The 27581-nt window shown below is 54.1% G+C and overlaps 9 protein-coding genes across 9 annotated transcripts; 5 read left to right on the top strand and 4 right to left on the bottom strand.

Moving 5' to 3' along the window:
* Positions 1-1734: 1734 nt before the first annotated feature.
* N7482_008621 (uncharacterized protein) lies at positions 1735-3021 on the top strand (the record flags this gene model as incomplete). Its single annotated transcript, XM_056690745.1, has 1 exon — positions 1735-3021. The coding sequence occupies one exon, from the start codon at positions 1735-1737 to the stop codon at positions 3019-3021; it is 1287 nt and encodes a 428-aa protein (XP_056540510.1).
* A 198-nt stretch (positions 3022-3219) lies between these two features.
* N7482_008620 (putative MFS transporter) lies at positions 3220-5250 on the bottom strand (the record flags this gene model as incomplete). The annotated part of the gene is made up of 6 exons (XM_056690744.1): positions 3220-3290; positions 3347-3514; positions 3568-4507; positions 4564-4953; positions 5014-5144; positions 5208-5250. 6 exons carry the CDS (start codon positions 5248-5250, stop codon positions 3220-3222), a joined length of 1743 nt encoding a protein of 580 aa, XP_056540509.1.
* A 1746-nt stretch (positions 5251-6996) lies between these two features.
* On the top strand, positions 6997-7711 carry N7482_008619 (CFEM domain-containing protein; the record flags this gene model as incomplete). Its single annotated transcript, XM_056690743.1, has 3 exons — positions 6997-7083; positions 7156-7285; positions 7350-7711. The coding sequence occupies 3 exons, from the start codon at positions 6997-6999 to the stop codon at positions 7709-7711; spliced, it is 579 nt and encodes a 192-aa protein (XP_056540508.1).
* Positions 7712-7913: 202 nt separating this feature from the next.
* Positions 7914-8700, bottom strand: N7482_008618 (uncharacterized protein; the record flags this gene model as incomplete). The annotated part of the gene is made up of 3 exons (XM_056690742.1): positions 7914-7997; positions 8076-8498; positions 8563-8700. 3 exons carry the CDS (start codon positions 8698-8700, stop codon positions 7914-7916), a joined length of 645 nt encoding a protein of 214 aa, XP_056540507.1.
* A 277-nt stretch (positions 8701-8977) lies between these two features.
* Positions 8978-10462, top strand: cdc43 (protein geranylgeranyltransferase type I subunit CDC43; the record flags this gene model as incomplete). Its single annotated transcript, XM_056690741.1, has 5 exons — positions 8978-9568; positions 9631-9676; positions 9731-10113; positions 10166-10274; positions 10329-10462. The coding sequence occupies 5 exons, from the start codon at positions 8978-8980 to the stop codon at positions 10460-10462; spliced, it is 1263 nt and encodes a 420-aa protein (XP_056540506.1).
* A 1729-nt stretch (positions 10463-12191) lies between these two features.
* On the top strand, positions 12192-15283 carry N7482_008616 (non-specific serine/threonine protein kinase; the record flags this gene model as incomplete). Its single annotated transcript, XM_056690740.1, has 4 exons — positions 12192-12242; positions 12298-12380; positions 12439-12556; positions 12626-15283. 4 exons carry the CDS (start codon positions 12192-12194, stop codon positions 15281-15283), a joined length of 2910 nt encoding a protein of 969 aa, XP_056540505.1.
* A 741-nt stretch (positions 15284-16024) lies between these two features.
* On the bottom strand, positions 16025-17933 carry N7482_008615 (putative l-fucose permease; the record flags this gene model as incomplete). The annotated part of the gene is made up of 7 exons (XM_056690739.1): positions 16025-16213; positions 16274-16479; positions 16538-16768; positions 16833-17177; positions 17276-17493; positions 17629-17729; positions 17799-17933. The coding sequence occupies 7 exons, from the start codon at positions 17931-17933 to the stop codon at positions 16025-16027; spliced, it is 1425 nt and encodes a 474-aa protein (XP_056540504.1).
* Positions 17934-18854: 921 nt separating this feature from the next.
* Positions 18855-22145, bottom strand: N7482_008614 (calcium-transporting ATPase; the record flags this gene model as incomplete). Its single annotated transcript, XM_056690738.1, has 5 exons — positions 18855-18963; positions 19020-19342; positions 19404-21722; positions 21799-21956; positions 22028-22145. 5 exons carry the CDS (start codon positions 22143-22145, stop codon positions 18855-18857), a joined length of 3027 nt encoding a protein of 1008 aa, XP_056540503.1.
* Positions 22146-24903: 2758 nt separating this feature from the next.
* N7482_008613 (14-3-3 adaptor artA-like protein) lies at positions 24904-26274 on the top strand (the record flags this gene model as incomplete). Its single annotated transcript, XM_056690737.1, has 8 exons — positions 24904-24915; positions 25071-25078; positions 25139-25185; positions 25255-25274; positions 25335-25346; positions 25419-25693; positions 25757-25844; positions 25915-26274. The coding sequence occupies 8 exons, from the start codon at positions 24904-24906 to the stop codon at positions 26272-26274; spliced, it is 822 nt and encodes a 273-aa protein (XP_056540502.1).
* Positions 26275-27581: the final 1307 nt, after the last annotated feature.

Raw genomic sequence — 27581 nt, 5'->3', positions numbered from 1 at the left:
ACTCATCCTGGCACTATGCCTCATGTCCCTATTATTTCCTCATGGAACCCTGGTTCTTTTATAAGTCTAGCTCTATTATAACCTTCCTAGTTGTGATGCTTTTTTTGTTGGCCTCTCTGTATAGCGCGATTATTCAAATACACTAGTTCCTGTAGATTTTCTATATTCTATGAGTTTATGACTTTCGAGTTAGTGAGAATTAAAGCGAGCAGAGAATCGAGAAAGACTTACAGGGTAGGACCTTTGTACTGATTTAGTTGGCCGCCCAGTATAATGAATACCTACTAGCTATCACTTTGAAGTGTGATGTTCGCGTTATAAAAGCGCTAAGCTATGAATAGAGTTAGCTTGTGAACCACCCAGACTTCCAATGTACTCTCAGAGGCAGGTACCAGTCCGCTCTGTGTTGGTTTTCTTTTCTGTCTTATCAGTCTATCCTTGCGAACCGCCTAATCGCTCATAGACCTATGCAGCGTGGGTGGATTGACCAGAATTTGCCATCATAACCAGCTTCAACTACCGTGGCCAATGGAGAGGGGCTCGCAGGATCTTCGGCGCGATAGAATCCGCAGAGTTTGCGCCAAAAAATCGGAATAATCCAGTTCATACCACCACACATCACGCAGAGAGGATACGAGAATAGTCGAAGGAGCCACGATACCAGAGGGGCCGACGGAGAATCAAGAAACTGGCAAGGAGCTCATACGTGAGGAAAATCCCGTCAATTGACGCACTGAGGATGCGCAGCATACTAAAAGCTCATTTCTCGAGCATTGAAGCGGTGCCTTTCAGTCCAAATGGTCAACCACTCGCTTCGGGATCCCACGACTCGTCTTTCAGCCTTCGGAATGTTGGCGAATGTGGCTCTACCTCAATATTATTGCACGAGCGTCTTCAAAGCAATTGGAAGAATATCTGGACCCTGGCCTTCTCTCCAGATGAGAGGTCGCTGGCCACAAGCTCGGCTGGTAAGATTGCGAGACTTTGAGATGAGCAGCAAATATTGGCAGGTCAGGTTCGCCGCAGCGAAGCTTCGAAAAATGGGTTTCCCCTCGCAGAAGGGTATTAGAAGCGTTTGACCCGTCTGGCAAGTCATACCATGTGAATCATAACCTCAAAGGGATGTCTCAGGAGTAACAACGAGCCAACTCATATCAGTTTGCGTCGATAATCTCTTCTCAACGTAGAGAATGAAATTTGTTTAACGCAAGTTATATTGTCAAAATGGATTGCACTGCAATTCTCCAATCAGCCCTGAGTCTCACTAGATATGCCCATTCTGAAATACTGCAGCCCGGTAGCTAGCAAAGAAATACAATGATCCTCAACTGTAGGCCAATATTCAGTCCCCATCAACTATTGGCCAAACATCCGAATGAATGGGCATACACCTTAAGGACCATGGAAAGAAACGGAGGAAATCGCAGAGAGTCAAGGTCGGGCGCTGATTTTCAGACCGTCACTTACATTGCCCCTCACGAATGTACTCCCACGTAGTAATCATCCCTCATACCAATCTAATCACAGTCGCCCACTCATCTCTCCAATGTTCGAAGCGCAGAATCATAACTTACAGGGGGAGTCACGCCTACCGCTAGTGCTTACGAGAACGCGCTCCACCGACTGAAGTCCGTGCATCCCCTGACACCCGCTGTGGAAGTACGGCGAAGCTTGGCCCTGACCCGCTCGCTAGATATCATAAACACCGAGCTACTCAGAGCGCGGCGACAAAGAATGCGCCGCAACGCGCATTTCCGACCGGGGCGAGAGCCCCTGCACGACCATCCCGGCCTGACTCTCCGCCGCAGTCATGTCTCCGGCCCTCTTTCGTTCCTCAATCCCACCTGGGCACGGTACGCGCCGGCCGCAGCCCCTGGGCAGGCCGAGGCCGGAACCCTGGGACAGGAGCGGGGCGCAGCGCCCGTTGTAGCTACGGAGCCAGGGTATGTCGAGCATCTCTGGCGCTCGCGCGACAATCGCAAGGGACGACATGCGCTACAGGTTGATTATTTGGTGGCGGCACGAGAGACGGGGTTCGCGGCCCCGCCGCCAACAGCCACGTGGAAAGCCGTGGCAAGGGGCATTCCGCGGATGGCGACGTGCGCACCTTACTGGGACGTATCGTGGCTGGTTGCAGTTACATTTACGCTCGGATCGGTGATCTGGATTCTCAATGCGTTCTTCGTGTGGTTGCCGCTGGAGGATCCCGCGACGAGTTTCGGCGGCGAGTCCCTGATGGGCGGGGGCATTAGCGGGTTCATCGGCGCGACAGTGTTTGAATTTGGCAGTGTACTCCTGCTTCTTGAGGCTGTCAATGCCAATCAGACGGCGTGCTTTGGCTGGGCGTTGGAGACGGAGTTGACCAAGGCTGAGAGCCATGCGTCGCAGGCTGTCCCTGTCCCGGTCACGAAGTTGAAGCCCAGCACGGACGATTGCAGCCATCACCACGCCAATAGACGGAATTTGGTTGGCTTGGGGCGGCACATATCTCGCCGAATCTCTCATGATGTCGCTGCGGGCTATTCGACATCGTCGCCAGATGGCAGATCATTCCGATGGCTGCCCCCCTGGACCGAACTGCGGACGCATTACATGCACGAGCTGGGGTTTCTCGCTTCACTGATTCAGTTCTTCGCGGCTACCATCTTCTGGATTGCTGGCTTCACCGGCCTGCCCGGCATCATCGATCATATGAGCCAGCGCGTTACGAACGGAGTCTACTGGGTTCCTCAGATAGTTGGCGGAACCGGGTTCATTATCAGTGGATTGCTGTTCACCCTTGAAACGCAAGAGAAGTGGTATCGGCCTGCTTTCAATGTCCTTGGTTGGCATATTGGAGTCTGGAACTTCATCGGTGGTATTGGCTTCACTCTCTGCGGTGCATTAGGGCCCGCGATCAATGCCTCGGGCGTGGAGTACCAAGCGACTCTTGCGACATTTTGGGGCTCGTGGGCGTTTATGATTGGATCGACGATACAGTGGTATGAGAGTTTGCAGAAGTATCCGGTCGAAAAGGAATGATGCAGCAATGTAAAGCAGGTAACCGTTGGCAAGCTGCGCGGGACGCGCCAACAAGATGGATGGAACTCAGGCGCGCAATGAAAGACTTTGTATATCTCAATTACTCTATATAACTCATGATCCTGGAATACCCATTACGCGCTCATAGCCTGCTTCCAAACAAGATCGTAAATCGTAATAGAGCGAAAGGATGCGAAATCACCGGAGGTGTAGCATTTCGAGGATATCGTGGCGCGCAAAGAAGGACCGATTCCACTTGCCGAAAATATCTGCCACGCAAAGGTTTAGTGACAGTCAAAGTCGTCAGTCTGTCTTTAAGACTTACACATGGGAATACTCAAGCAGCAGATGCCCACTTGGATGCTCCCGATAACGGTCATGGTGTGCTTCACGCCACCATATGCCATCCATCCGTAGGCGAAGAAAGTAAGCACAAAGCTGAACATGTTCTTGAAAATTAGCAGACATGTAAAAGCCTCGATAGCGATTTCACCTGTCGAAATTAGCAGTGTCACTTCGTTCCGGGAATCCTAGTGCTCCACATACGATGTGCGTCGACAATGTAAAGCGACGCTGCCACGGCGCCCATGACCATGCCGATGATAAGAAAGGCAAAGAAGACATCTGGAAGCAGCCAGTGATACTTCGTTATATTCCCGGCCGTCCATCCAAAACCATAGAGACCCATGCAGGCAAAGACCAACTGGAAGATGACTAGCAGAATGCGGAACTCGGGCTCATATTTGCCGTGGTTGAGTTTAACCATCATCTTGGTCATGAAATCGGTCAGGACCCCGGAAAGAACGAGACCGATCATGGACCCAATGAAGGCTCCGGTGTATAGGTAGCCTGTCTGGTCTTCGTGGAACCAAAGAGGCGGGCCCTCGAAAACAAGTGCCAGGATGACACCGATGAAGACGGTCCAGCCGATGACTACACCTTGAATCAAGCAAGCCTGGAATTGATGGTCAGCATCACAATTTGTCGGGTTCAATGGACCGAAAACAGTGCCTACCCAGAGGATACCGGGATGCAGAAACAGAGGAAATGGACGTAGTAGCAACTTCCAGAATTTCTCGTCGGTCTTGCGTCCAGTGAAGAGTCGAAGAGATCGAATGAATGAATCCTTCTCGGGAATTGGGGTCGCCGACACCTCCGTTCGCGAAGTTCCATTGAAGTTCCCGGTTCCGGGAACAAAGGCCTTGGACTCCTCGGTGACAGGATCACTGAGCGGTTGGTGGGAGTCGGTGGACTCGCTGTGTGCAGATTTATGCTTGAAATCGGTGTTGAGATAGTCGGCTCGCCGATATGCAGTCTCCGGCACAAAGAAGATCATCAAAGGCAACGAAGCGGCCAGAAAAATGGCGACGAAGTAGAACGACCACTCCCATCCCATGGTCACCGTCATTTTTCCCACAATGACTGGCGTCAAGAATGCTGCCCCAAAGAGGGCTACGTTGGATACTGCCATCCGTTTGCCTCGCTCCTACAATTGCTCCTAGTCAGCCTGGGATCATCAGATGGACACGCCAGTAGACCCACATGGACGAAGTAAAGATCCCCGACACAGGCGTTGACCAGCCCCTCAAAGGGGGCCAGAGCTACTCCTTGGAAGATCCGAGCCCACAGCAGACTTTTGTGATTCGTGCCACTCCCACCGGCCCAGGCGCAGCTCACAATCATCAAAACATGTCCGAGCAAGAATAGATGGCGCTTGCCCCAAATTCGGGCCGTGGGCACAATGAGAATCCCAGCCACGCCCACGCCACAAAGATGGTAGCCGGTGAGCAAAGCGGCCTCAACAAAAGTAATTTGGACGACCTCGGCAATTTTGACCGTATTCGCGGCCAGGATGGAGGTAAGCGTGGTGCAGAGCACGGTCACGAACGAGAGAATGGCAAGAATAAGGTCGCGCCTCCATAACGGCCAGTTCTAATACCGTACGCTATCATCAGTTTTAGACCACATGGTATGGATGGCGGCCCAACCTACCAACGGATCGTTGGGGTCGTCACTCGGCTGGGGAACCAAGATCGTCGGCTCTTTGGTAGTCCAGTCATGTTTCACACCCACGGTGTCCGTGTGGTCGTTCCTGTCATCCCGCTCGTAGATATTCGCGGTACCTGGAGGGTAGCACGGCTATTAGCTCAATGGTTTTGCGCGACAACGGTTATGTACCGTCTCACCTGGAACATGCTCTGTCCTGGTATCTAAAACACCCAGACCCATGGTCGCGGCAGCCAGGCGACGCGCTCAATGCTGTCGGGTGTTTGAATCGAGGAAGTTGAGAGCAGCTTAAAAAAGAAGAGAGAAAGCAGGAAGGGGCGGAGCTCAGGAGTTAAACCTCGCCGGGCATGGCTCGACTCAGGTGACAAACACCGCAAAAGCAACACCGCGCACAGCAGGATCGCTCATCACACCACACCTTGTAAAGGTGATCGTGATTGAGAACGCGATAAATAGGGGTCTTTCGTGCGATGTGGTCGAAAATGTTTCAGGAAGATCAACTGAGTTGCGCAGACCAGACCAGAGCCAAATCCAACGGGACGGGGCCGGCTGCGGTGCGAATCTACGGGACCAAGCGGTGCCACCCCCTCTCTTTCAGTTGCCAGGCCTCAGCGCGATTGGGAGAGTCAAAGTGTGGCGGGCGGATTGGTGGGACAAGCAGATCTGCCTGCTGCAGAGTACCAGGTATTTTCTGTCCGGGGGAATCTATACGCTGATCTTAGGGTGAATGAGTAAAGCAAGTATACCGCAGGACCTTGGATGATCCACGGCTCCCCCTGATACACCAGTGGAAAACAGCTGAAATTATGGCTTTCGCGATACGAAAAGGTTTGCCGCTAGGCAAGCGCCCCAACCCTCGGCTGGCAGCGTCGATCGTCAATGGGAAACTTTGGCCGAGGAATCACTTTCGTGGCTGGTTGGTCCTGAGGGCTCCCCCGATGGGCACAATAGACCAATTCCGGTTTCCATGCTTGCCAAATGCCGCGCAGCAGGACCGTGGCAAAACACTGGTGCCTTGCAGGGCACGAGAGAAACGCGTGAACCCTGGCTTGCTCGAGCAGAAACCCAAACTGCCAAGCTGGGGAAGGGCCCGGCTACACTGTGGAGTTGGCGGGGTCCGAGCGTGCTGTCCTGGCGGTATTGGGACTGTATGCACGCCGTCCAGAGTGGTCATACCCGGCAGATTGTGCCAATGCCACGGCCCCAGGAAGCCAAAACATCAAAACATGCTCCTCTTTACTCAGGCTTAGCCCTGGGCTTCTATACCGGCGACACCTGCATCTTACTGCCCTCAAGTACGATAGAGGATATCAGCTCCTCGGAACCAAACTAGAATCCCAATCGCCCTGTCTCCATTTCAATCTTCATCCTCAGGGTTTGTCATCTCAGGCTCATATTCTCTCCACCGGGCTGCTTCTATTCACGGGAGCCAATTCCCCCATGATTGCTGGTCATGGATGAAGAGACGAGTTTATTTGATAAGGCAGCAGGTGATGATGGTTCATATTTTTGGTAAGAAGGTTCAATCATTGAAGGCCAAAATAGTGAAACAACGTCGATTTCGAGGCATAAAATGTATTGCATGCAATGCTTTTTGGCTGGGCTCACGCTTGGTTCTTTTGGGTGACCAGAGTACTTAGCGCCACGGCAACCTAACCCCTACAGCCACGCTCCTTAGTGTAATACGAAATACAAGCGGCCAAAAAGGCTATCTCCTGAAGGCTCGAGCCTGGCACAGCGCCCAATAGTTGCCAGCAGCGTGGAATATACAGTCGAATCGTCGATTGGATCTGTAAGCCCCCTGGGCAAACCCCCAATCCTTCAGCTGCCGGCTGCAAAGCTCCTCAAAAGGGCGAACAGAGCAAGTGACTCTTTTCCCTTTGCACACTCCTCCCTCCTGCAAGCTTCACCACCCAGGCTTGACCTTCTAACAATTCCATCCAATCCAGAATTGTCAACAAAGACAGCATGAAGCTCACTCAGTTCACTCTGGCCACTGCCACTCTGCTGGCGACTGTCGCCGCACAGGGTTTGGGTGACCTGCCCACCTGCGCGGTATGTTCTTTTTGTCTACTCCCCGACACAATCCTAAGCAACTGTCATGAACTAATAACCTGGATTACATAGCAATCCTGCGCGACCAGCTCGATTCCGGCCAACTGTGGCCTCGATATCCAGTGCATCTGCGCTGACCAGTCATTCCTGAGCGACATCGCCTGCTGTGTAGCTGACAAGTGCTCCCAGGCAGACCAAGAGAGTATGTGCCCCCACTCCAAGCAATCCGGGGTTTTTGTTGACCGTTGTCTTCTTTGTTCCTGCAGCTACTCTCAAGGTGGCCAAGGGGATCTGCGCTAGCGGCGGCGTGACCAATTTGCCCAGCACCATCTCCTGCCCGTCGACTGCGTCCTCCAGCGGGACCTCCGAGAGCATGACCGAGACTATGACTGCAACCATGAGCTCCACTGCGACTGACACCACTCTTGTCGGCTCTGTTACCTCCACCATGACTGAGGCTTCGACCACTAGCTCAGGCTCCACCGGCGCTTCAACCCAGGCCGCGTCGTCCTCCTCGGCCGCTACCAAGGCCGCTGCTACCACCGGCGCTGCGATTCTTGGTCAGAACAAGGACTCCTCCCTCATGGCTGCTGCCGGGGCTGCTGCCGCCTTTGCCTTCTTCGTCTAGGAGTGCACGGACCCTGGGTCTGATGGTTTGACAAGTGAAGGAACGAAATGGGATATGTCCTGGATGCTCTCTCGACGAAATGACTCAATGGGCTAGTCTATGTAATAATCAGGAAATTTTAGGCCAATGGAACACCTTGAGTCACTCTAATAGTACACTTGAAATGATGCGGGTCTACGCAGAAGCTGTCGTAGAAGGCACTTTAGCTGTGGCGAGCCTCCTCACGGGCATCCTCCAGTAGCTTGGTCAATTTCTGCTGTCGCTCCTCACGACAAGTCACGAATACCTGCAGTCACAAATTAGTCAACATATCAGTCGCGATTCGATGGTTTGCCGGTATTTGTCCGAGAGAGGTGCCACTTACCCAGAACCATACCATCATCTCCATGAACGCGAATGTAAAGACTACGCGATCCTTCAGGCGATCCAAGCCCGACACCGCTGCCGCCGTATTATAAGAAGACGCCAGATAGCTGCCACGGGCCTGGTAGATGAAGAACGAGATGCCACCGTACACGCCAAACCGAAGCGCGGAAATTCCGACCCACACATTCCAGTACATCGTCAGAGACTTTGTGATATACTCCGGCAACTTCGCAAGCACTTGGAGGTCCTCCGCCGGCAGATTTCCATTGCGCAGGGGTCGAATATAGGGCAGGGCCTCGTCCAACGCGTCGTGGTAGGGAAGACTGGTCAGGAGGATCAAGTCGGTCACGGCTCCGGTGAAGAGTAGGACGGAACAGAAGACGAAGGGCGACTGTGTGGGGCTAGTGACGGCGGGGAAGTCCTATGAAGAGATTAGTTCTCGCGGCAATCAATTGAAACAGGTAGGTCAGCAGCTATGCCCGTACAATTTTCAAGGCCTCGCCCATCATGAACACAAGGTCGGAGTCGGTGATAAACTCCGGGTTCTTGATCAGATACCCGGCAATGACGACCAGGAGCACGGCATGTGCCTGGATGAGAGTTTTGGAGGAAAGCAGCCCCATTGTGGCGGTTGATGGTGGTCCTGGAGTTGGGGGTGGAAAAAGCGTGGCCTGGGGAGGTGGAAAGCGCTGGTCCGCGTGTTCGGCGTTTAAAGGCATGTGGGGAAGGCAAGCTGCTGCTCCGGTCGAGAAACAACCCCCCGCCCCCACCACGACAAATTGCAAGGTTTGTCGCGACAATACAAGCTCCCTTTGGGACTTATCGCATGCACTGTTCGCGTGAATCAGAATTACTCTCAGCTGATATCGGCGCACCGATTGTCTGCCCTCCTCGGACGCCATGGTGGAGCCCATCTTCAACACCGAGCGCCATGTCAAATACTACCTCCGATGCCTAAAGACCTTCCTTCCCTCGGCCTATATCTCCAATGACTCCAATCGCATGCTCCTCGCCTATCTGACCCTCGGTGGCCTAGACGTCCTCGGTGTCCTACAAAGCAAAACTACCCCGGAGGAGCGGCAAGGATACATCGATTGGCTCTACCATTGTCAAGTGCCCACGGGCGGATTCCGCGGGTTTTCAGGCACAAACTTTGGCGATGAGAGGCGGACTGCCGATAATGAGGCATGGGACCCGGCCAATGTGCCGGCGACGTTCTTTGCCCTGGTCAACTTGCTCATTCTGGGCGATGACTTGTCGCGCGTAAAGCGGAGGGAATGCCTGGAGTGGCTCCCCAAGTTACAGCGCGAGGACGGGAGCTTTGGTGAAGTTCTAGGCCCCAATGGGACCGTTGAAGGAGATCGTGATCTACGATACTGCTGCTGCGCCTCAGGGACACGCTACCTTCTGCGAGGCAGGACTGGTAAAAGCGTGGAAGATGTGCCAGACATTGACGTGTCTAAGTTGATCTCATTCATCGAAGCTTGCCAGGTAAATCTCACGGACTTGCTTCTAGACCGCGGATCTTGACTGATCGCTTTCTCTTCGGGCAGAGCTACGACGGCGGAATAGCCGAGTCACCCTTTCGCGAATCGCATAGTTCGTCTTCAATGCACCCCCCTTGCGAGCCAACCTTCTGACCAAGCGATTCAGGTGGCCACACATACTGTGCAGTTGGATCTCTACTCTTTCTGCGTCAGGGCACAGATAACATCGAGCCTGCGCAGCTGGTGTCTCCGGGGTCGGCGAAGTTCGAGGCCTTAGTGGGCTGGTTGGCATCGCGCCAGACAGACAAATTACTCGGCGAAGAGGAAGGAGAAGAGGAAGGCGAAGAGGACGAGACAGAGGGCGATAACCAGGAGGTATCGCCAGCGACCGAGGCAGAGACAGGGACCGAGTCGGTAGATGATCTGATCCGTGGACTGTCGGGTATGACTCCCATCGCAGGCGATACCATCTCATGCGCTGGGTTCAACGGGCGGTGCAACAAGCTGGCGGACACCTGCTATTCGTTCTGGAACGGCGCCGCACTTCTGGTATGACTTCTAACCCATGTCAAAAATACCTTCCATTCACCAAAGCCTGTAGATGCTGGACCGGTATTCCGTGATTGATGACGCGCGCAACCGGAAATATCTCCTGGAAAAGACGCAGCACTTGGTCGGTGGCTTTGGAAAAGGCGTTGGGGATCCTCCTGGTAAGGCAAAATGGTTGTTCCAGCGGCAAATTCACGGCTGACCCGATCCTCCAGATCTCCTGCACTCATATTTCGGCCTGGTCTCGCTGGCTTTCCAGGGTGAGGCGGGACTTGCTGAAGTCGATCCTGCGTTGGTTGCCACTAAACGGACTGTTCAGCACTTGCATTCGCTGCCGTGGTGGTCATAGAGACCGCATGAATCGCCCCGTCGTGTGCCAAATTAGCAGCGACCGGTTATTACGTCATACGATATACCCTGCCCCTAAGTCTGTAGTTCCATGGTGTATACTTTGATAATAGTCACTTCTAACTTGATACCATTGCTCTTACCGGAAAAGACCAAAGCGTTGGTTTCCATATAACTCCTCCACAGCTCCCCCGCACGAGGATGATGTGAGCTCGCGATTGAGCAACGGGAGCTTTCGAATTGTACGATCCACCACACTTCGATAGTTTTTATACAGAAGAGTAATTAACGGCGGACGCTGTCAAAAAACATCTATAACTTCAGCACCTCGATGTGTAGAAACAATCCTCGTGCTTCCGGTCCTCAATGCATGGTAGATTGGCTAGCCTGGATACCGCAACTTCATCGTGGACTAGACAGGCCGTATAACACGCGGGCGGCCATAATTCATATTCGTCATTCTCTCCCGCTTCCAGGAATGCCAGTCTCCGACTCTTGGTCTTATGGGTGCTTGGCACTCTACCCGGATGCGATCACACGATGCTCCATCTAGAGCAACCTGGTCTTCTACCAAGTCAAGCTTGTGAGAGACAGAGACGAAGGCCTGGAAACCCCAGAAAGGTTGGACAGGGTCGCTAGGCTTCCGTCGGGATAACTACTCGAGGAAAATTAATATGGATCTAAGGGGGGATTAGATACAAGCAGCCCATCGGTCGGCTTGTCTAGTTTCCTTAGTGGTCGCATATAGATATCCTTGTAGAAGGGAAGACCCAAGATGAACTATAGGTATCAGAGACATCACCGCCACCGTAGCTGGTAAATATAGACAACTGGTCGTTCATTGGAAGTATCCATCACCGTGCACGGTCACTACGGTCCTTCCTTTGCCACTCATGTCCATGGTGCCAAGTACTGGTACTAAGATGATTGCTGGATTTCGCTGCAGGCGCATTGTTCCTTATTGGTCCATGTCATCAACGCGCGTGCAACCAATGAACGCGCGCCTATAGATTGGGCGCAATTCCTGGGAACTCCCTGAGTCGCGGGAGAAAGGGATTGTGGTGTGTGTGGTACGTGGAATTCAGGGAATGGCGCAGTGGCGTAGAACGCAGAGATTGTTCTGCCTGGTGTCCATGCAGCAGTCATTCTCATTTCCTGGACTTGGTCTCTTAGTCTCATAGTTAGTGGTCGGTTTCGCCCCCCTCTCCAGCCATCAGCCCGTTCCTAAATAAAAAAGTTACGGAGTAGGAAAGAGGAAAGATCTCCCATACGCCACACCACCAACCAATATCAAATAATTATTGGGGGTCAAACCGAGTCAATCTCCACTCAGGGGCTTGTGCCGTGTATGATATAATGCGTTAGCAACGGGCCAGGAGAGCCGCTCGAGTCCACAGCCGAACTCCACTCACCACGTTTCCGTTGACGTCTGAACTCAACCTGGAAAGTTTGTATGCACCACCACATTCTGCGACCCTTCCATGACTTGACCACGACCACGACCACTCTCTCCTTCCTCCCCCTCCACCGACCCTCCCTTCCTCTTCCGACGGCACCCCTGCCCTGCACTTACCCGACATTCCCGCCGGAACCCGTTTCCTCCGTCGCCCTTCCCATGTCTGTTTGAATGGCAAGACCAAGACCGAGCAGCCCACTTCTCCACGCCCTCCGACTCGACACGCGCAGAGATCTCCGTCGCCGACGGCAATCCCGGAGATCGATCATAACACATGCCGCCCAGGACGAGAGCAGTGGTGCAAAGCCAGCAACAAAAGGAAAAGGTGCGTTGAGGGGGATTAGCGGACCGTGACCATGACCTCCTGGGTGGTTGCGCAGCGCCGACATGTGGCTAACTGGGAAACCGGCCATTCTGGTCGCGTGTCGTTACAGCTTGCCAACTCCTACAATGAACTCCTCGAGTAAGCTTCGTTCTTCCCTCGGTTCGCGATACAGTGACTGATGCGCACCCCTCTCTAGAGAGTTTTCGTCCAAGGATCTCCGGAGCGTCGGAAATTATAGCGTAGGGAGGTTGATTGGGAAAGGCTCCTTCGGAAAAGTCTACCTTGCGTCGCACAAGCTCACCAATGGCTCCAAGGTACGAATTGCGCCGTGGAACGGACCGTGGGGGGAAAAAAGAAGAAGGCCCTGCTAACGAATGGTATAGGTGGTGCTCAAATCCTCCAGCAAGGAGGACACCAACCTGGCGCGCGAAATCCATCACCATCGCCAATTCCTCCACCCTCACATCGCGCGTCTTTACGAAGTCGTGGTAACGGAGAGCCTGGTTTGGCTGGTGCTGGAATATTGTCCTGGTATGATCGATTGGAAGGCGCAGTTTGGGCAAGGCTGGAAGGACAAGTGTGAACTGACTGGGTTGTCTATAGGTGACGAGCTCTACAACTATCTCCTCCGCCATGGTCCCCTTCCTGTCGATAAAGTAAAACGGATTTTCACCCAGCTGGTCGGTGCGGTGGCCTATGTTCACAGCAAGTCGTGTGTGCATCGGGATCTCAAGCTGGAGAATATACTGCTGGACAAGCACGAAAATGTTAAGCTCTGCGATTTCGGGTTTACGCGCGAATACGAAGGGAAGGCGAGCTACCTGCAGACCTTCTGCGGCACCATCTGCTACAGCGCCCCGGAGATGTTGAAGGGAGAGAAATATGCTGGCGAGAAGGTCGATGTATGGAGCTTGGGAATTATTCTCTACGCCCTTCTGGCGGGCGAATTGCCTTATGACGATGACGATGACCAAATTACCAAGAACCGGATTCTCTCCGAGGCGCCGACCTACAACGACAAGTTTCCCGACGACGCCAAGGCGCTGATCAACCTCCTTCTCTCCAAGCGGCCATTGATTCGACCAAGCCTTGATGAAATTCTTGCGCATCCGTTCCTTGCGGAGCATGCCCCTGAACAATTAGCTATCCTCAAGATTCCTCGGCCCTCCCCGTTCACGACACCGCTGGAGAAGACCACTTTGCAACGGATGAAGAGTGCCGGGGTCAATATCGATGAGGTCATTGAGAATGTTTTGGCTCAAAGATGCGACCCGTTGGCCGGATGGTGGGCCCTGTTGATTGAAAAGGAGCAGCGCAAAGAACAAAAACGAGAGCGCAAGCGCAGGGAACGAGAAGTAGAGGCAAAGAATCTCCGTCGACTGAGCGCCGCTAGCAGCCGTTTAGAGAAGCTGTCCTCGGCTTTGGTGGAAGTGGACGAAGAAGGCCAGGCGAGCGTGGGTGGCCAGCTGAAGGACCGCGGGCGGCGTGATAGGCGAAGCCTTCCATCCCAGCTGGCGGTGCCAGAGCTGCCTGCGCTTCCCGAGCCACTATCCGTCTTCTCTCCCGACATAAGCAACCTCCCAGCACCTGTCGACAAAGACTCTCTTGCGGACAGGCGCTCCATCACATCAGCCTCCACTTCGGTCCGGCGCCGTCCAGTTCCGCCTCCGAAGGATAAAAGAAGATCGCGTCCCAGTATGCTGCATGTCAGCGCGTCGCAACCCGAGCTAACGCAGCATCATGGGATCTTCCGTCGCCGTACCAATCGACGACATCACCCTATCCTGAGCCAGCTTGCATCCCTCAAACATTGGTTCGTGGAATCAGCCAAGCGGGCCAAATCTCCCAATTCCAAGTCCACCGGGTCGCGCAAGTTCCTATCAGAAAAGTTCAGCCCTGCAAAAAGTCAAGATTCTGGAAAGAAAGCTGCGTCCTTACCTACTGCCGGCGATGCCCCAGCAGAGGTTGTGACGCCTACTCAAATCAAGCGCATTTCCAATGCTAGCAGTCTGGCCCCGAGCAGTGCCTCTTATCGTCAGAACAGGCACTCCTATCCTCGCCAGCCGCGAGCATTGAATACTAGTCATTCTAGTCATCGCAACTCCCTCTCGCCATCCCCCATCACCCCCCGTGGCTCATATCGGCGATCGTCAGCTGGGTTGCGTGGTCGCAAATCCACATCGTCTTCTGTCTCATCCATACGCAGCATTCACCACACGCGTGCGCATTCCAAAGCGTCGTCAATTTCGTCTAATAGCATGGACACCATCGCCACACCAACAGCCCGGGTTTCCAAGTCACCTCATTCATCCATCAAAGTGCTTCCTACTACGCCTGGCTCGTCCGCCCGCTTCCCGAGCAATATTCGGTTGGTACGTGGTCCCAGTGGGCCTCAGAGGGAGCTGAGTGACACTACGGGGCAGATTCAGTCAGCCTTTAATGAAGCCGCCCCCGGTCCAATTCTTTATTCGCCCTCTTCTAGCCTGGTCTTTGCCCGACGGAAACGATCTGCCTTTAAGGGCCCCATGATTCATACATCGAACCTGATGGGCTCGAGCGGGATGGTCCATTCACCTCTCCCCGGTCAGGCTGCAGGTAACGACGACGCTGTTCCCGTCTCTGGGCGCCCTGTGGCCCGCAAAAGCCAGATTATCGAAGAGGAGGAAGATGCCGAGGGCTTCGAAGATGAGATAGAAGAAGTCGATGAATTTGACGGACCAGGGGAAGACTCTGGCACAGCTGACGCTGATGGCGATGTTACTCCTCAAGAGTCCGTCACGCAGGCCGCGGAGGCTCGATCTCCTGTGTCAGCCCACAAGCCGGCACTCGAACCGGCCCCGGAGCTGGAATCCAGTCCACTCCGACCTCCGCGGTCATCCTCGCTGCATTCGCCGCCGCCCGAACCAGCGGAAGCCCTCGCAGCGGAAGCCCTCGCAGCAGTCGCCGGGGAGTCGGCAGCACAAGACCGTGACGTTGCCGACGCCAATTCTGCCGAGACTGCTGGCGAGCTGACTCCTAAGCCAGTTATTTCCTCTGGATAATGCTTGCCGATGCTTTAAGGCATTTGGATGCGGACGTTTCCATGGTCCACTCCCACGATTCTCATTTGCGTTGCACAACCGGTTAGACGATAGAGCTGTTCCTGTTCCTATTCCCATTCCTGATCCCGTTTGTGATTTCCTTATACCCCCTCGTGTTTCTTGCGATTCCATACGATTCCATACACGTCCTGTGTTTGTGTTTCTCATTTGCCCGCATTTCCAATACCAATATCTATTGGCGTCTCCTGGCACCTACCAACCAGTACAACGTCTGCCACCCGGGTTTTTGTTGAAATTCTGTGCCTCCACTCTCGCTTTGGTTTTCTTTGCCTCAATTGGTTATATTGTCCTGCTTCACGAAGCGCCTTGCTCTCTGTCGAGATTTCCTATGATTCCACCGCCCCCCCTCCTTCTTTCCACCCGTCCCGGGTTCTTCTGGACCACAGATACCTCTCCCTTTTCAAGGCTCGCATTATCTACATTGCACCCCCATATAGACGTCCTCTTTTCCTTTGCTATTGGCATTACGGTCTGCACAATGACAGGCTGCTCTATTTTAGCGCGATCAACCATACTATACAAAAGCGCTTCGTTCCCATGCATGAATGATTTCATCAATCGCATTACTCCTTTGCGGCATAGTGGTATCATATTCAACCGTCACATAAATTCGTCACTATCATTCTTGGAATTCCAACTGGAACAGACATGCACTGCTAGCTGTATCACCGTAGACCGTTACTACTGCCGTGCAACGTGAACGGGCCCGCCCTTCTCACCCATCTCCCTGGTCGTATCAATGGCCGCCTCTTCATCTTTGGTATCCTGATTCTGCAGTCCAACTGTACTCTCTCCCACCTTGTCTACTGTCGTCTTGTACGAAGGAACGAAGTTGACCGCGACGGCGTATGTCCACGCAACGACCATGAACTATGATGATCAGCTAAACTGAGCCCCCTCGACAGGGTTGAATCAAAGAGCCCAACGTACCATTGTCGGCACAATAAATGCAAAGCCCGTGTCATTCCTCATATCAGCGACGTGGCCCAGGATCGGCGGCACGATTGCTCCGCCGCACACGCCCCCGACAATGAAGCCAGAGCCGCGCTTATAGTGCCGACCAAGGCCACGGATTCCTAGTGCAACAATCGTGGGGAAGCAGACTGATTCAAAGAAGAGGGTCAAGAAGAGCATCGCTGGATCAAAGATTAGACATGCCACGAACGAGTCCTTGTTTGGAGAGAGGGTACACACCAATTCCAGTCTGATTCCTCTGGGTCACAGATGCAGCCAGGAATGCCAAACAGCAGGACAGATAGATACCGAACACATAGCGAGCCTTGGTATACTTCATGATTCCCGAACCCAGGAAACGGCCCACGGCGAAAGCACCCTGCGCCCCCGCAAGCAGCTTGGCTCCCTTGGCGCTATCGGTGCCGGGCCAGGTATCGACTGCGTAGTTGATAAAGTAGCCGGCAATGGCGACTAGCTTGGTCAGTCACGGTCCGCTCAAGGAAAAGCTCCCAGAACCAAACAAGACTCGACATACCTTGTGCGCCGGTATACGTGAACTGCGCCAACGTCGCATGGAACAACTTCCACTGCTTCCAGAACGGCTTATCTTGCTCATCCACGTGTGTGGTGGCTACCTGGAACGCCATATCCTCATCCGTCACCTCGGGGATGTTCGAGACGAAGAACACCGCCGCGAGGCAGAAGACAAAGATGCCAATGGCTAGGTACACCCACTGCACGCGCTGCAGCGCCTCGACATTGTCATTGGTCGTGGTGAAAAACGCATACGAGCCCAGCACAGGCCCTACCACGGTGCCGATGGCGTTGAACGACTGCGCGAAGTTGATCCGGATCTCGGAGTAGCGCGGTGGACCGCAGACTGGAACGGATCGCATCAGTTTCTACTCCCGTCCCTCATGCAGTCGTACTCGTCCCGTCTCCGCCCGGGAGATGAGAAAATAGAAACGTCGCACATACCAGTCAAATAGGGATTCGCCGCCGTCTCCAGCGAGCCCAGTCCAGATCCAATCACAAACGTTGCACCGCAGAAGCCACCGAAAGACTGGTGCAAGCCGGCCGGCCACATGCACAACGCGCCAATGCCATACAGCGTCAGTCCGAAGATAAACACCGTCTTGTACCCGTAATGGCGCAGGATCCAGTTCGCATAGCCGAGCGAGGCGAGCGGATATGCGCTGCGCCAGTCAGTATCAGTACCGCACCTACGTCCTTGCGTGACCCGCATTGCCCGCCGCGACAACCTGGGGGGCGGAGGGGGGGCATGCATAGTTTAGGAGGGAGGGGGGGGGGGGGGGGGGGGGGGTGCGTACCCGAAGTATGCAGCTTGCAGACCAGCTGAACGGCCGCGATCAATGTGCAGCGTGTTTTGGAAATGCTTGTTCAGCGTGTCCAAGAGGCCGTATGCGAAGCCCTAGAAACGGCGATTGAGCACGGCACAGCCAAGGAGACCACCCTTACAAAGACCAGGACAGGCGCATACCCATAGAAAGAACAGGATCGTCACCAGACTGAGCGGCCACAGACTCTGACGCAGGGTGAGTGTCGCGGCGGACGTGGTCTGGCGGTTATCGACCCGCAGGCCAGAACGGTTCTTCAGGACTCTTTTGAGGTCCATGGCGAGTGGTACCCCTAAACTCAGTCTCAGCAACAGGGAAGTATATAGGAACGGCAACCCGAGCACAGAAACCACGAGGGCGAGCAAATCGACAAAAAAAATTGGAGAAGAAAACCGGCTCCCGAGCCGGTATAGAAGAACCTATATATGAAAGACCAAATTCGAAATACCCGCTCCGCAAGGGATTGAAGGGATTGATTTGACCCGCGAGGCAGACCGGTATTTGAACCAATGCACTCGCGCAAGGTCACACTACACACTAGAATGTCACCCCAATGCCCTCTCCGCATCCCCGCAATCCGGGGTGCGCGACGTCGATCCCTTCCAGTGCCAGCCCCATGCCCAGCCGCCCACCAGGAATCAGCACGCATTTCTCTCGGGGCAACTCCGTTTTAGGCTTCGTGCGGAGTGCAAACACGGGATGGCCGTGGTGCATAAGATTGGGGAGATTTCAGGCTATATCGGATTGAGTTCACACCCTGGCTGTCGGATATTTAAGTCGGGTATTTAAATGGCGGGTTGGATCTTGGCGAGTGAATGTCGGGGGATTCCTTCCCGCTGGGTTGAGTTGACGTGGGCCCGTCTACTTTTTGGACCAATTGTTGATGTTGAGGTCGTGTAGGGAGTGGAGGGGGTGGAGGGGGTGCAGGGGGCTGCAACTAGGTTTGGCTTCGGTTTGGAGGAAGAGGAGCACGGATTGCAATGATCAGCGGTTCGTTGCGAGTCTTCATCTATGAAAGTCATGATATATATATAAGAAAACAGTGAAATCCAGATGCTTGTGTAGCCAATACCTGGCTACATCTGACACCACAGGTCAACGTCTATCGTATCTCTCTATTCAAGATTCCTGCGGCCAAACCCCCCTCTGTCCTATATATGCCAGACTATCGGAACATTTCATCATGCTGGATCTGTCTCTTACGCCTTCTTGGGCTTGCTGGCGCTGCCATTCTGGGCGGCGGGGGCCACGAGCACCTTAGTGGTGTACAGGCGGCGCTCAAAGAACTTGAGAATCTCGTCGATCACACTGGAAAGAGTATGTTAGCAGGGGCACAAATTCACGGCGAGAAGCATGGAACTTACATGACAGGTGCACTAATCGCCAACACGGCCTGCCACTCATTCCAGTCCAGGGGCAGGATTGCGAACAGGCTCTGCAGGAAGGGAACGTAGAGAATAGCAAAGTGGAGGGTCATCGACAGGATGATGGCATAGATCAGCATGGGGTTGTGGTGCAGGAAGAAAGTCAAAAGCGATTCGCTGGAGGACAGCGCGTTCATGGCGTTCAGCATCTCGATGACAACCAGGATGGACAGCGACACGGTCGATGCGGACTTGGCCATGTCGTTGGTGAACATCTCGCAGCCAATCTCGGGGAACTGAGTAGAGCAGCGGTGGAAGTGCGACTGGAAGGGTTCATGGTTAGTACAGAAAAGATCGGTCATACCATGGCACCAAAAGACTTACCAGTTGGTAGTACGAGATCTGCGGGCCATCGGGGTTATACATGAACCACCACACATATCCGAAGACAGTGGCAACACCGACGTAGGTGCCGATGACCATGTAGCGGAACAAGAGCCAGCCACCAACAAGGGGCTCATCACGGCGACGGGGAGGGCGTCTCATAACATCGTGGTCGGGAGGGTTGAACGAGAGAGCAGTGGCGGGAAGACCGTCGGTAACCAGGTTGACCCACAGAAGCTGAACGGGAACCAGAGCCTCGGGCATGCCCAGGGCAGCGGTCAGGAAAATTGACACGACCTCGCCAATGTTGGACGAGATCAGGTACCGGATGAACTGCTGGGTGTTGCTGTAGATGGAGCGGCCTTCTTCGACAGCGACGGTGATCGTGGCAAAGTTGTCATCAGCGAGGACCATGTCGGCGGCCAGCTTAGCGACGTCAGTCCCAGTACCCATGGCAACACCAATGTCGGACTTCTTCAGCGCAGGAGCATCGTTGACACCGTCACCGGTCATGGCGACGACGTGCTTCAATGACTGGAGGAGATCGACCAGCTTAGACTTGTGGCTGGGCTCGGTACGTGAGAAGAGGGATGCAGTCTGGACGGCTTTCAGTTGTTCGGCCTCGCTGAGGCTGTCGAACTCACGACCAGTAAAGCTCTTGCCGGTCAGATCCTCGTTGCGTCCGAAGACACCAATCTGGCGACAGATGGACTCGGCGGTATTGCGGTTATCACCAGTAATGACAATGACGCGGATACCAGCCTCGCGGCATTTTTTGATGGACTCAGCAACCTCAGGGCGAGGGGGGTCCAGCATACCAACCAGACCAATGAGGGTCATGTTCTGCTCGAGCTTGGCGTAATCCTCGGTGGTGGAGGCTTTCTTCAACAGAGTGTTTCCAGACACATCGCTCACACTGGCGATAGCCATCACACGGAGACCACGGTTGCCGTACTCGACGACCTCCTCGGAGAGCAGCTTGGCGTGGTTCTTGGTGAGAGGCACGCGCGAACCCTCGGAACCTTGCAGAACATGAGAGCAGCGCTCCAGAATGGATTCGGGGGCACCTTTGACCAGCAGCTTCTGCTCCTTGCCCTTGCCAACGAGAACGGACATGCTCTTGCGGTCACGCGAGAACTCATAGGTAGCCTGGAGGGGCAGCTGGGATTCGTAGTAGGCAGAAGCAGCGTGGAGTCGCTCCGAGGCAGGAAGACTGAAGAGCTTCTGGTTCACGGCAGCATCGGGGGTACCAATCTTCTCGACCAGCGCACGCAGGGCAGCCTCGGTAGGCTCACCAATGTTGGAGAACACACCAGTCTTGGCGTCATGGGCGAGGGCGGCGGCATTGCACAGAGCGGTGACCTCGGCCAGCTGAGCGACAGTCGACGAAGAGGCAGCGACGTTCTCCACACGCTTCCCATTGCGGGACAGCTTGCCCTCAGGGGCAAAGGTAGTACCCTCGACGTCGATCTCCTCGAGTGCGTTGCCAGAGCTGGTCAGGTAGACAATCTTCTCCACACTCATCTGGTTGGTGGTAAGGGTTCCGGTCTTGTCAGAGCAAATTACACTGCAGCTACCAAGGGTTTCTACCGAGGGCAGAGAGCGAACAACGGCATTCTTCTGGGCCATCCTGCGGGTTCCCAGAGCCAAGCAGGTGGTAATGACAACGGCGAGACCCTCGGGGATAGCCGCAACACCGAGGGAGACGGCAATCTTCAGGTAGTAGATGGCACCCTTGGTCCAGCTGCCGCCGAACGCAGGATCGTTGAAGTGCTCGATGTTGATAACCCAAACCAGAATGCAAATCACAGTGATGACCTTCGCAAGCATATCACCAAAGTCATTCAACTTCTGCTTCAGCGGGGTAGGCTCGGAGATCTGGGAGGTGATGCTGTCATGGATGTCACCAATGGCGGTCGATCCACCAGTCAACACGACGAGTGCAGTGGCATGGCCAGTGACCACAGTAGTACCGGAAAAGAGCATGTTGACCTGGTCCTGCTTGACAGCCTGATGGTCCTTGACAACCTTGGTATCTTTGCTGACACTCTCACTCTCACCGGTCAGAATAGCCTGGTCGACGCGGAAGCTGTTGCTGTGGATGGAGAGCAGGCGGCAGTCGGCGGGGACCCGATCGCCAACGGCAATGTGAATCACATCGCCAGGTACCAAGTCCTCAGCCTTAATGCGCTGTGTCTTTCCGTCACGCACAACCTTGGCCTCGTTGGCGGAGTATTCTTGTAGAGCCGCAATTGCCTTCTCCGCGCTGCTTTCTTGAGTCACACCCACCACGGCGTTAAGGATCAGAATCGTCAGAATCTAAATAATGGAAACAAAAGACAGGTCAGCGAGGTCCATTATCGAGAATGCCACAATCCAAAACTGGAGCACGTACCACAACAGGGTCCACAAAGGCAGTCCAATCGTCGCCTTCTTCGAAAAGAGCCAAGACGAACGACACCGCCGCCGACCCCAAGAGAATGAGGACAAGCTGGTCCTTGAATTGTTCCAGAATCAGCTCCCACATGGGAGTTGGGGGTTCTTCAGCCAGGGCTGTGAAGGAACGTGTCAGTTTCCAGTCGCATATATTGGCGCGAAGGCGGTTGACGGCCAGTTATACTCACCATTAGGACCGTGCAGCTCCCTTGACTGAAAGACCGCGGTCTTGGTTAAACCCGTCTGTTCCGAGACGCCAAAGTAGTCCAGCGCTTCCGCTGGAGTGTAAAGAAAAGAGTTCTCCATGGCGGGAGTCTCGCACGTCGATCAAGGTTGTGATCAGTTTGGGGAAGAAAACCGGGGGAGATGCGGAGAGCCGGGTGGAGGAAAAGAAAAGAAAGGAAAGCTGGCAGGGAACCAAGGTTAGTTGCGATACATGGGTGTCACCGGTGGCCAGCCAGAGTGAAAGAGGAGCAGGGCCAAGAGTGCGAGAGGGACAGGAAGGGTATAAGATAACTGGATTTTCTTTTCCCTTGACAATCGCAGGACCCAGCGGCGAGCGGAGACACAACGTGTTCTCATCCAGTTGTTTCTCTTCCCCATTGGGGGGTGCAGCTGACTCAGCAAGGGGCCGCAGGGCTGAACTTAGTCAGTCGAGCCTGACCAGCGGGAAGGTCACGGGGCTTCACATCGCTTGGTAAGCCGCCGGGGTGCGGTCTCCGGGGGTTTGCGTATACCCGGCCACGCGCCTTCTTAGTATCGCCCGGCTATGTAGACCTCTGGCGACCCGTAATGTCTTTCAATTTCACTTACACCATCCGGATGGTTCATTCGATTCCCTCTTCTGTCGCTGTTACCTACACTGCGGCTTACTGTCGATGTTACCGCAGTGGTACTTTCTTCAGGGATCCCCGGTATCTATGCCAGGAGCTGGGAGAAATTCTGAAATTAGGGCTGAATTTATGGGGCTCCCCTCTAGGCTGCATCGTTCTTGTGCCTATCGGCTGCAACTAGTGAAGTTTGCTTTCTTCTTTGGCAAGCGGATAGTCTTCAACAGACACCGGATCTTGCAAAAGTGTGCGGACGAGTCAATCGGCTGGGGTCCAGGTAGTGAGCTCGTGTGGGAGTTGGGACGCAATGTCCACTGGTTCAAGGACCAACGAGCCAGCATCCAGACGCTTCCACGGGGGCAAGTCATCTTAATTGGCCGTGGCTAACGACCTGAACAAGACCAAATTGAGCCTTGCTCAGGACCGGTCTGTACACTCACTTCAATATTCCTGGGTATATTTCTTCCGTGGCAGACGCTATGCTACTCTCCATCCGACAGTTTATCTATCCTTGGGGCACGACGAGCAATTTGTCTCCGGGCTCGTATACCAGTGCAGGGTACATAAGCACGCTAATTTCCCTTGCCTGTAGGGCTGAATCTAGCTCGCCCACACTTGCATCATGGATTGTAAGCCTGTCCTCCACTCTTCCTCATTGGGCCGCCTAGGTGTCTGCCAAAGGCGGGCCGGTGCATCAGTGCTCAGAGCGACTGTGTCTTCGAGGTTGTCACAATAGGCAATATCGCTCCTAGTCTGAAAGTCTACATACGTAGTGAACATTCATGACTACGGTGAAAGTAGTTTTAGGGTACGGGTACGGGCTTGGGCCTTATGTGCAGCCCATCATGCAAGCGGGATCAAGGCAAAGTCAATCACCGGTCGTGCAGGTGCTAGACTGCCCAAAATATCGACGACCGAAGCTTATCGACAGTTTGCGCCCAAGTTCTCTCTGGAAAGGTTTCGTATAATACCACTATGCTGGATTGCAAAAGGAGACTAGGTAGGGAGACTAGATATCTTGGATGCATTCTCCTCGCCATAGATGCCATCGACCAACATGGACATATAGGCGGTTGAAATGCATAGGCCCCGAGAAAATTGTCCAGCAACGGGGCCCTGAGTGAAAATAGACAGATGTCGTGCTACATTCCTGCAGTACCGAACCTCGATTCGAAGGGTTATGGTTCTATGCATAGCGTACAAATCAGGCTGCTTACATCCATGTACTCCAGTACACCTGTCAGTCCCTACGAATCAAGCCCCAAATCCCAGCCCGGCGGGATCCTTTCTCCGAGGGGATTATCGATCGGACTCGTCGTGATTGACAGAGCGCTCAGCCGCCCATGGAGTGGAGAGAACTGACCACTACATCATAGCCAGTCCCCCTGTCAAGGAGTGCTGGAAGGTTCGATTCCGTCATCCTCATCTCTAGACCTGCCGCCGTGACCTGCATGGACCCGACACCTACAGTACCACGTCGCGCTGCTTTCTTCTCCCGGATGTAGTTAAGTAACGCCATCCCAAATGCCTTTTCCAGCGTTACTAACGTGGACAATCTGATTGTCCTGGCTGTGCTTCCAGCTGATCTTCGGTACGGTGTCGGTGTGGTCGCCCTGATACAGTACGCTGTACTCTGGAACCAGCCATGGCTCGGCGGTGAAATGTAAACAGTGCGGAGCCAACCATCAACCGTAAACATAGCCTGTCCACAACGTGCGGGGGACACTTTCCCAGTATGAAGATGAGATGCCGAAATGGGTTGACTATTCGGTCGGATTGAGACATCAGCAGAGCCTCATAGGGGACTCGTGATAGCCCTCTTGTGTCGGGCTGTGCAGCCTGTCAGATGCACAGGCGAGTCATACCTGGTGTATTGAATGTATTGAGGGTAATGAATGTATTGTGATTACTGGGCGCCCAAAGTCTGTAGCCGAGACCAGCAGAAGGGCGGGCAGGGAAAGGGGAAGGCGGAGAGAGGTGGTACCCGCACGTACTGGGTACGGCGTACGCCGTAATGGGTACAGGGTGTATTGTTATGATGCTCACCCCCAATTCACCCCCAACTCCTTCACGTCGGACTCGATCCTCCTCCCTCTTTCCTTCCCCCCCCACTTGGTCCTCCTCTACCTTCATCACCTTCCTCTGCATCTGCGACCCTCTTAAATCTCTTGATATCTAACCTCCCCCCCCCACCACTACACCCTCAAACATCTCCTACCAAATTCGCCGTGATCATGGGTTCTGAGGTACGTTCTGGCCTAAGCCTGCCCCTCCATCGGGCGCTCTCTGAGCTGTCACCGCCATCGCAATCCCACCCCGTTTCTCACCTCTCCCCTCGCGCCCATACCCCCTTTCCTTTTGGGAGATCTGACACGTGCTGACTCGCATCTTTATCATGCAGCGTGAGAAGTAAGGATATTCTGGTCCCTTGGCGATACCCCGGAGTGGCATGACTGACCCCCTCACCAGCAAGACGTTCCTCGCGAGGCTCTGCGAGCAGGCCGAGCGCTACGATGGTATGATTTTACGTGGGCGGCTTCATCACACATTATCCCGGCTAACATGATGCGTTTCTACTCGTTCAGAAATGGTCCTCTACATGAAGGTCAGTCGCACTCCATTGTTGCTTTACCACTTTGAATCTCGGCGCTAATCATGTGAACAGGAAGTCGCCAACGTATGATACCACCCTCGCCGTTGTCCGGACCCCGCCCGGGTCGGATTTGTGATTGACATGTTTCCTCTGTAGATTGGCGGCGAGCTCACCGTCGATGAGCGCAACCTCCTGTCCGTCGCGTACAAGAACGTTGTCGGTACCCGCCGTGCTTCCTGGCGCATCATTTCCTCTATCGAGCAGAAGGAGGAATCCAAGGGCTCTGACGAGCACGTCACCATCATCCGCGATTATCGCCAGAAGATCGAGACCGAGCTGGAGAAGGTCTGCCAGGATGTCCTGGATGTTCTGGACGAGTCCCTGATCCCGAAGGCCGAGACCGGCGAGTCCAAGGTCTTCTACTACAAGATGTGTGTTTTTGAGCCACGTTTAACTTTATCATGCGATGTCGTGTGACTAACCCCCCCTGATAGGAAGGGTGACTACCACCGCTATTTGGCTGAGTTCGCTTCCGGCAACAAGCGCAAGGTCGCTGCTACCGCCGCCCACGAGGCCTACAAGGTATTTCCCGGCCTTTTCCCCTTGCCCATATTTCTTTCACAATGATTAGCGACCTAACCCAGCATTCTAGAACGCCACCGATGTCGCCCAGACCGATCTCACTCCCACCCACCCCATCCGCCTTGGTCTCGCACTGAACTTCTCCGTCTTCTACTACGAGATCCTCAACTCGCCCGACCGCGCATGCCACCTCGCCAAGCAGGCCTTTGACGACGCCATTGCTGAGCTCGACTCTCTTTCTGAGGAGAGCTACCGCGACAGCACCCTCATCATGCAGCTCCTGCGGGACAATCTCACCCTCTGGACCTCGTCCGACGGCAACGAGGGCGAGGGTGCCGCTCCCAAGGAGGACAAGCCCGAGGAGGAGGCTGCCGCCGCCCCTGCCGAGGTGACGGCCGAGGAGACCGAGCCTGTCCAGGCCTCGTCTTAAGTGGGGTAGTTGGTAGCGCGCGAAGGGGTCGCGACGAGCCGTATGCCGAATTGGTAAAGGGGCGTTCGCATTTCTTCCCGGATGTGGTTATGCAAGTCGCTTGTTTGTTTTCACCACAGCGTGGCTTGGTTGGGACCGGCACCTATCCCTGGCACGTGTTCGGGACCGTATGGGTCGGCCGGCGGAGTTTGATATTCGGTTGACGCGAGCGCAGAAAAGGGGCTGAGTGGAATTTCTCTCTCTTTTATTGTCTCTATTCCCACTCCAGCACGATTCAATGTGTTTATTTTCCAATTTCACCTGGTCCCCTGTCCCGGACTTTGACTTTGTCTTCGTAGGAGGTACACATGTAGGAAATTGCTTTCGCGATAAAAAGATGATCAATGCCGGTGTCCCGACTGAGCTGCTTCTCGATCTCAAGCTCTCAAAATGGCAATCATGTCCACCGCCAGCAGCGATGGGGGTTGCTCTGCCCTGGCAGATGACTCGAGCCCACAGGACGGGCTCTCAGTCGACTATGAAGATTGAAAGTTGTTGATGGTACCCCAGTCTTGGACTACTGCAACCAGACTGCCTCAGTACACTAAGTTCCCAGAGCGACGCCTCGATAAGCGGGCAGTTTTGACTTCTTTCAACCCCCAATTCGCTTCGAGTGGCAACACAGTTATATTAGAATAAAAGACTTTATTCACCCGATGGCTCGAGGTTTTTGATTCCAGACTTTCAGCAATATCTTCTGTGCACATGATAGTCTCGAAAGTATAAGAAGTTATTTGAGAAACACTTTCAGTAATTAGTAGGAAAGGTGTTGCAGGGCTCTGCGATACTGCAAGTGATCTACCACAGATCCAGGGAAACCAGCGGGAAGACACGCCCAACGCCGAATCAGCACCAGCCCCAGACCGCTTATCCAGCACTCTTGGAATGCAAGGCCACCGGGTGTCTGTACTGGGATTTGTCATGCGTTAGGTAAGTCACGGAGATAGTGTGTAGGGGTGCATGTGGGATTGGGGAGTGGTAGGTGGTGAGGTTGGCTGGTAGGGGTCATCACTGTGGAGAGGACTGGGATGCTTGGAAGAGAGATCCGGACAGAAAAGCTTCATTGAAGTATTGTTCGACAATCGAGGTGGGTGCCACAGGCTGTTTGTGCTTGCTGTGGATGTTTCATGGGGATTTTATATGAACAGAGCTTGGTACAATCAGTACACTTCTTTGCAGATCGGAGCGAACTCAAGATAACCACAACACCACTCGCTGAAGCTATCAAAACGTCTCTCATCTCAGAAACATCATGAATGAAAAGAGTG

Source organism: Penicillium canariense (genome assembly GCF_028826845.1).
Source record: "Penicillium canariense strain IBT 26290 chromosome Unknown utg000006l_segment0_segment0, whole genome shotgun sequence".
In the NCBI taxonomy this organism is placed as follows: domain Eukaryota; kingdom Fungi; phylum Ascomycota; class Eurotiomycetes; order Eurotiales; family Aspergillaceae; genus Penicillium; species Penicillium canariense.
The sequence above is the reverse complement of the archived record's forward strand: the minus strand, read 5'-3'. Positions and strand labels throughout refer to the sequence as shown.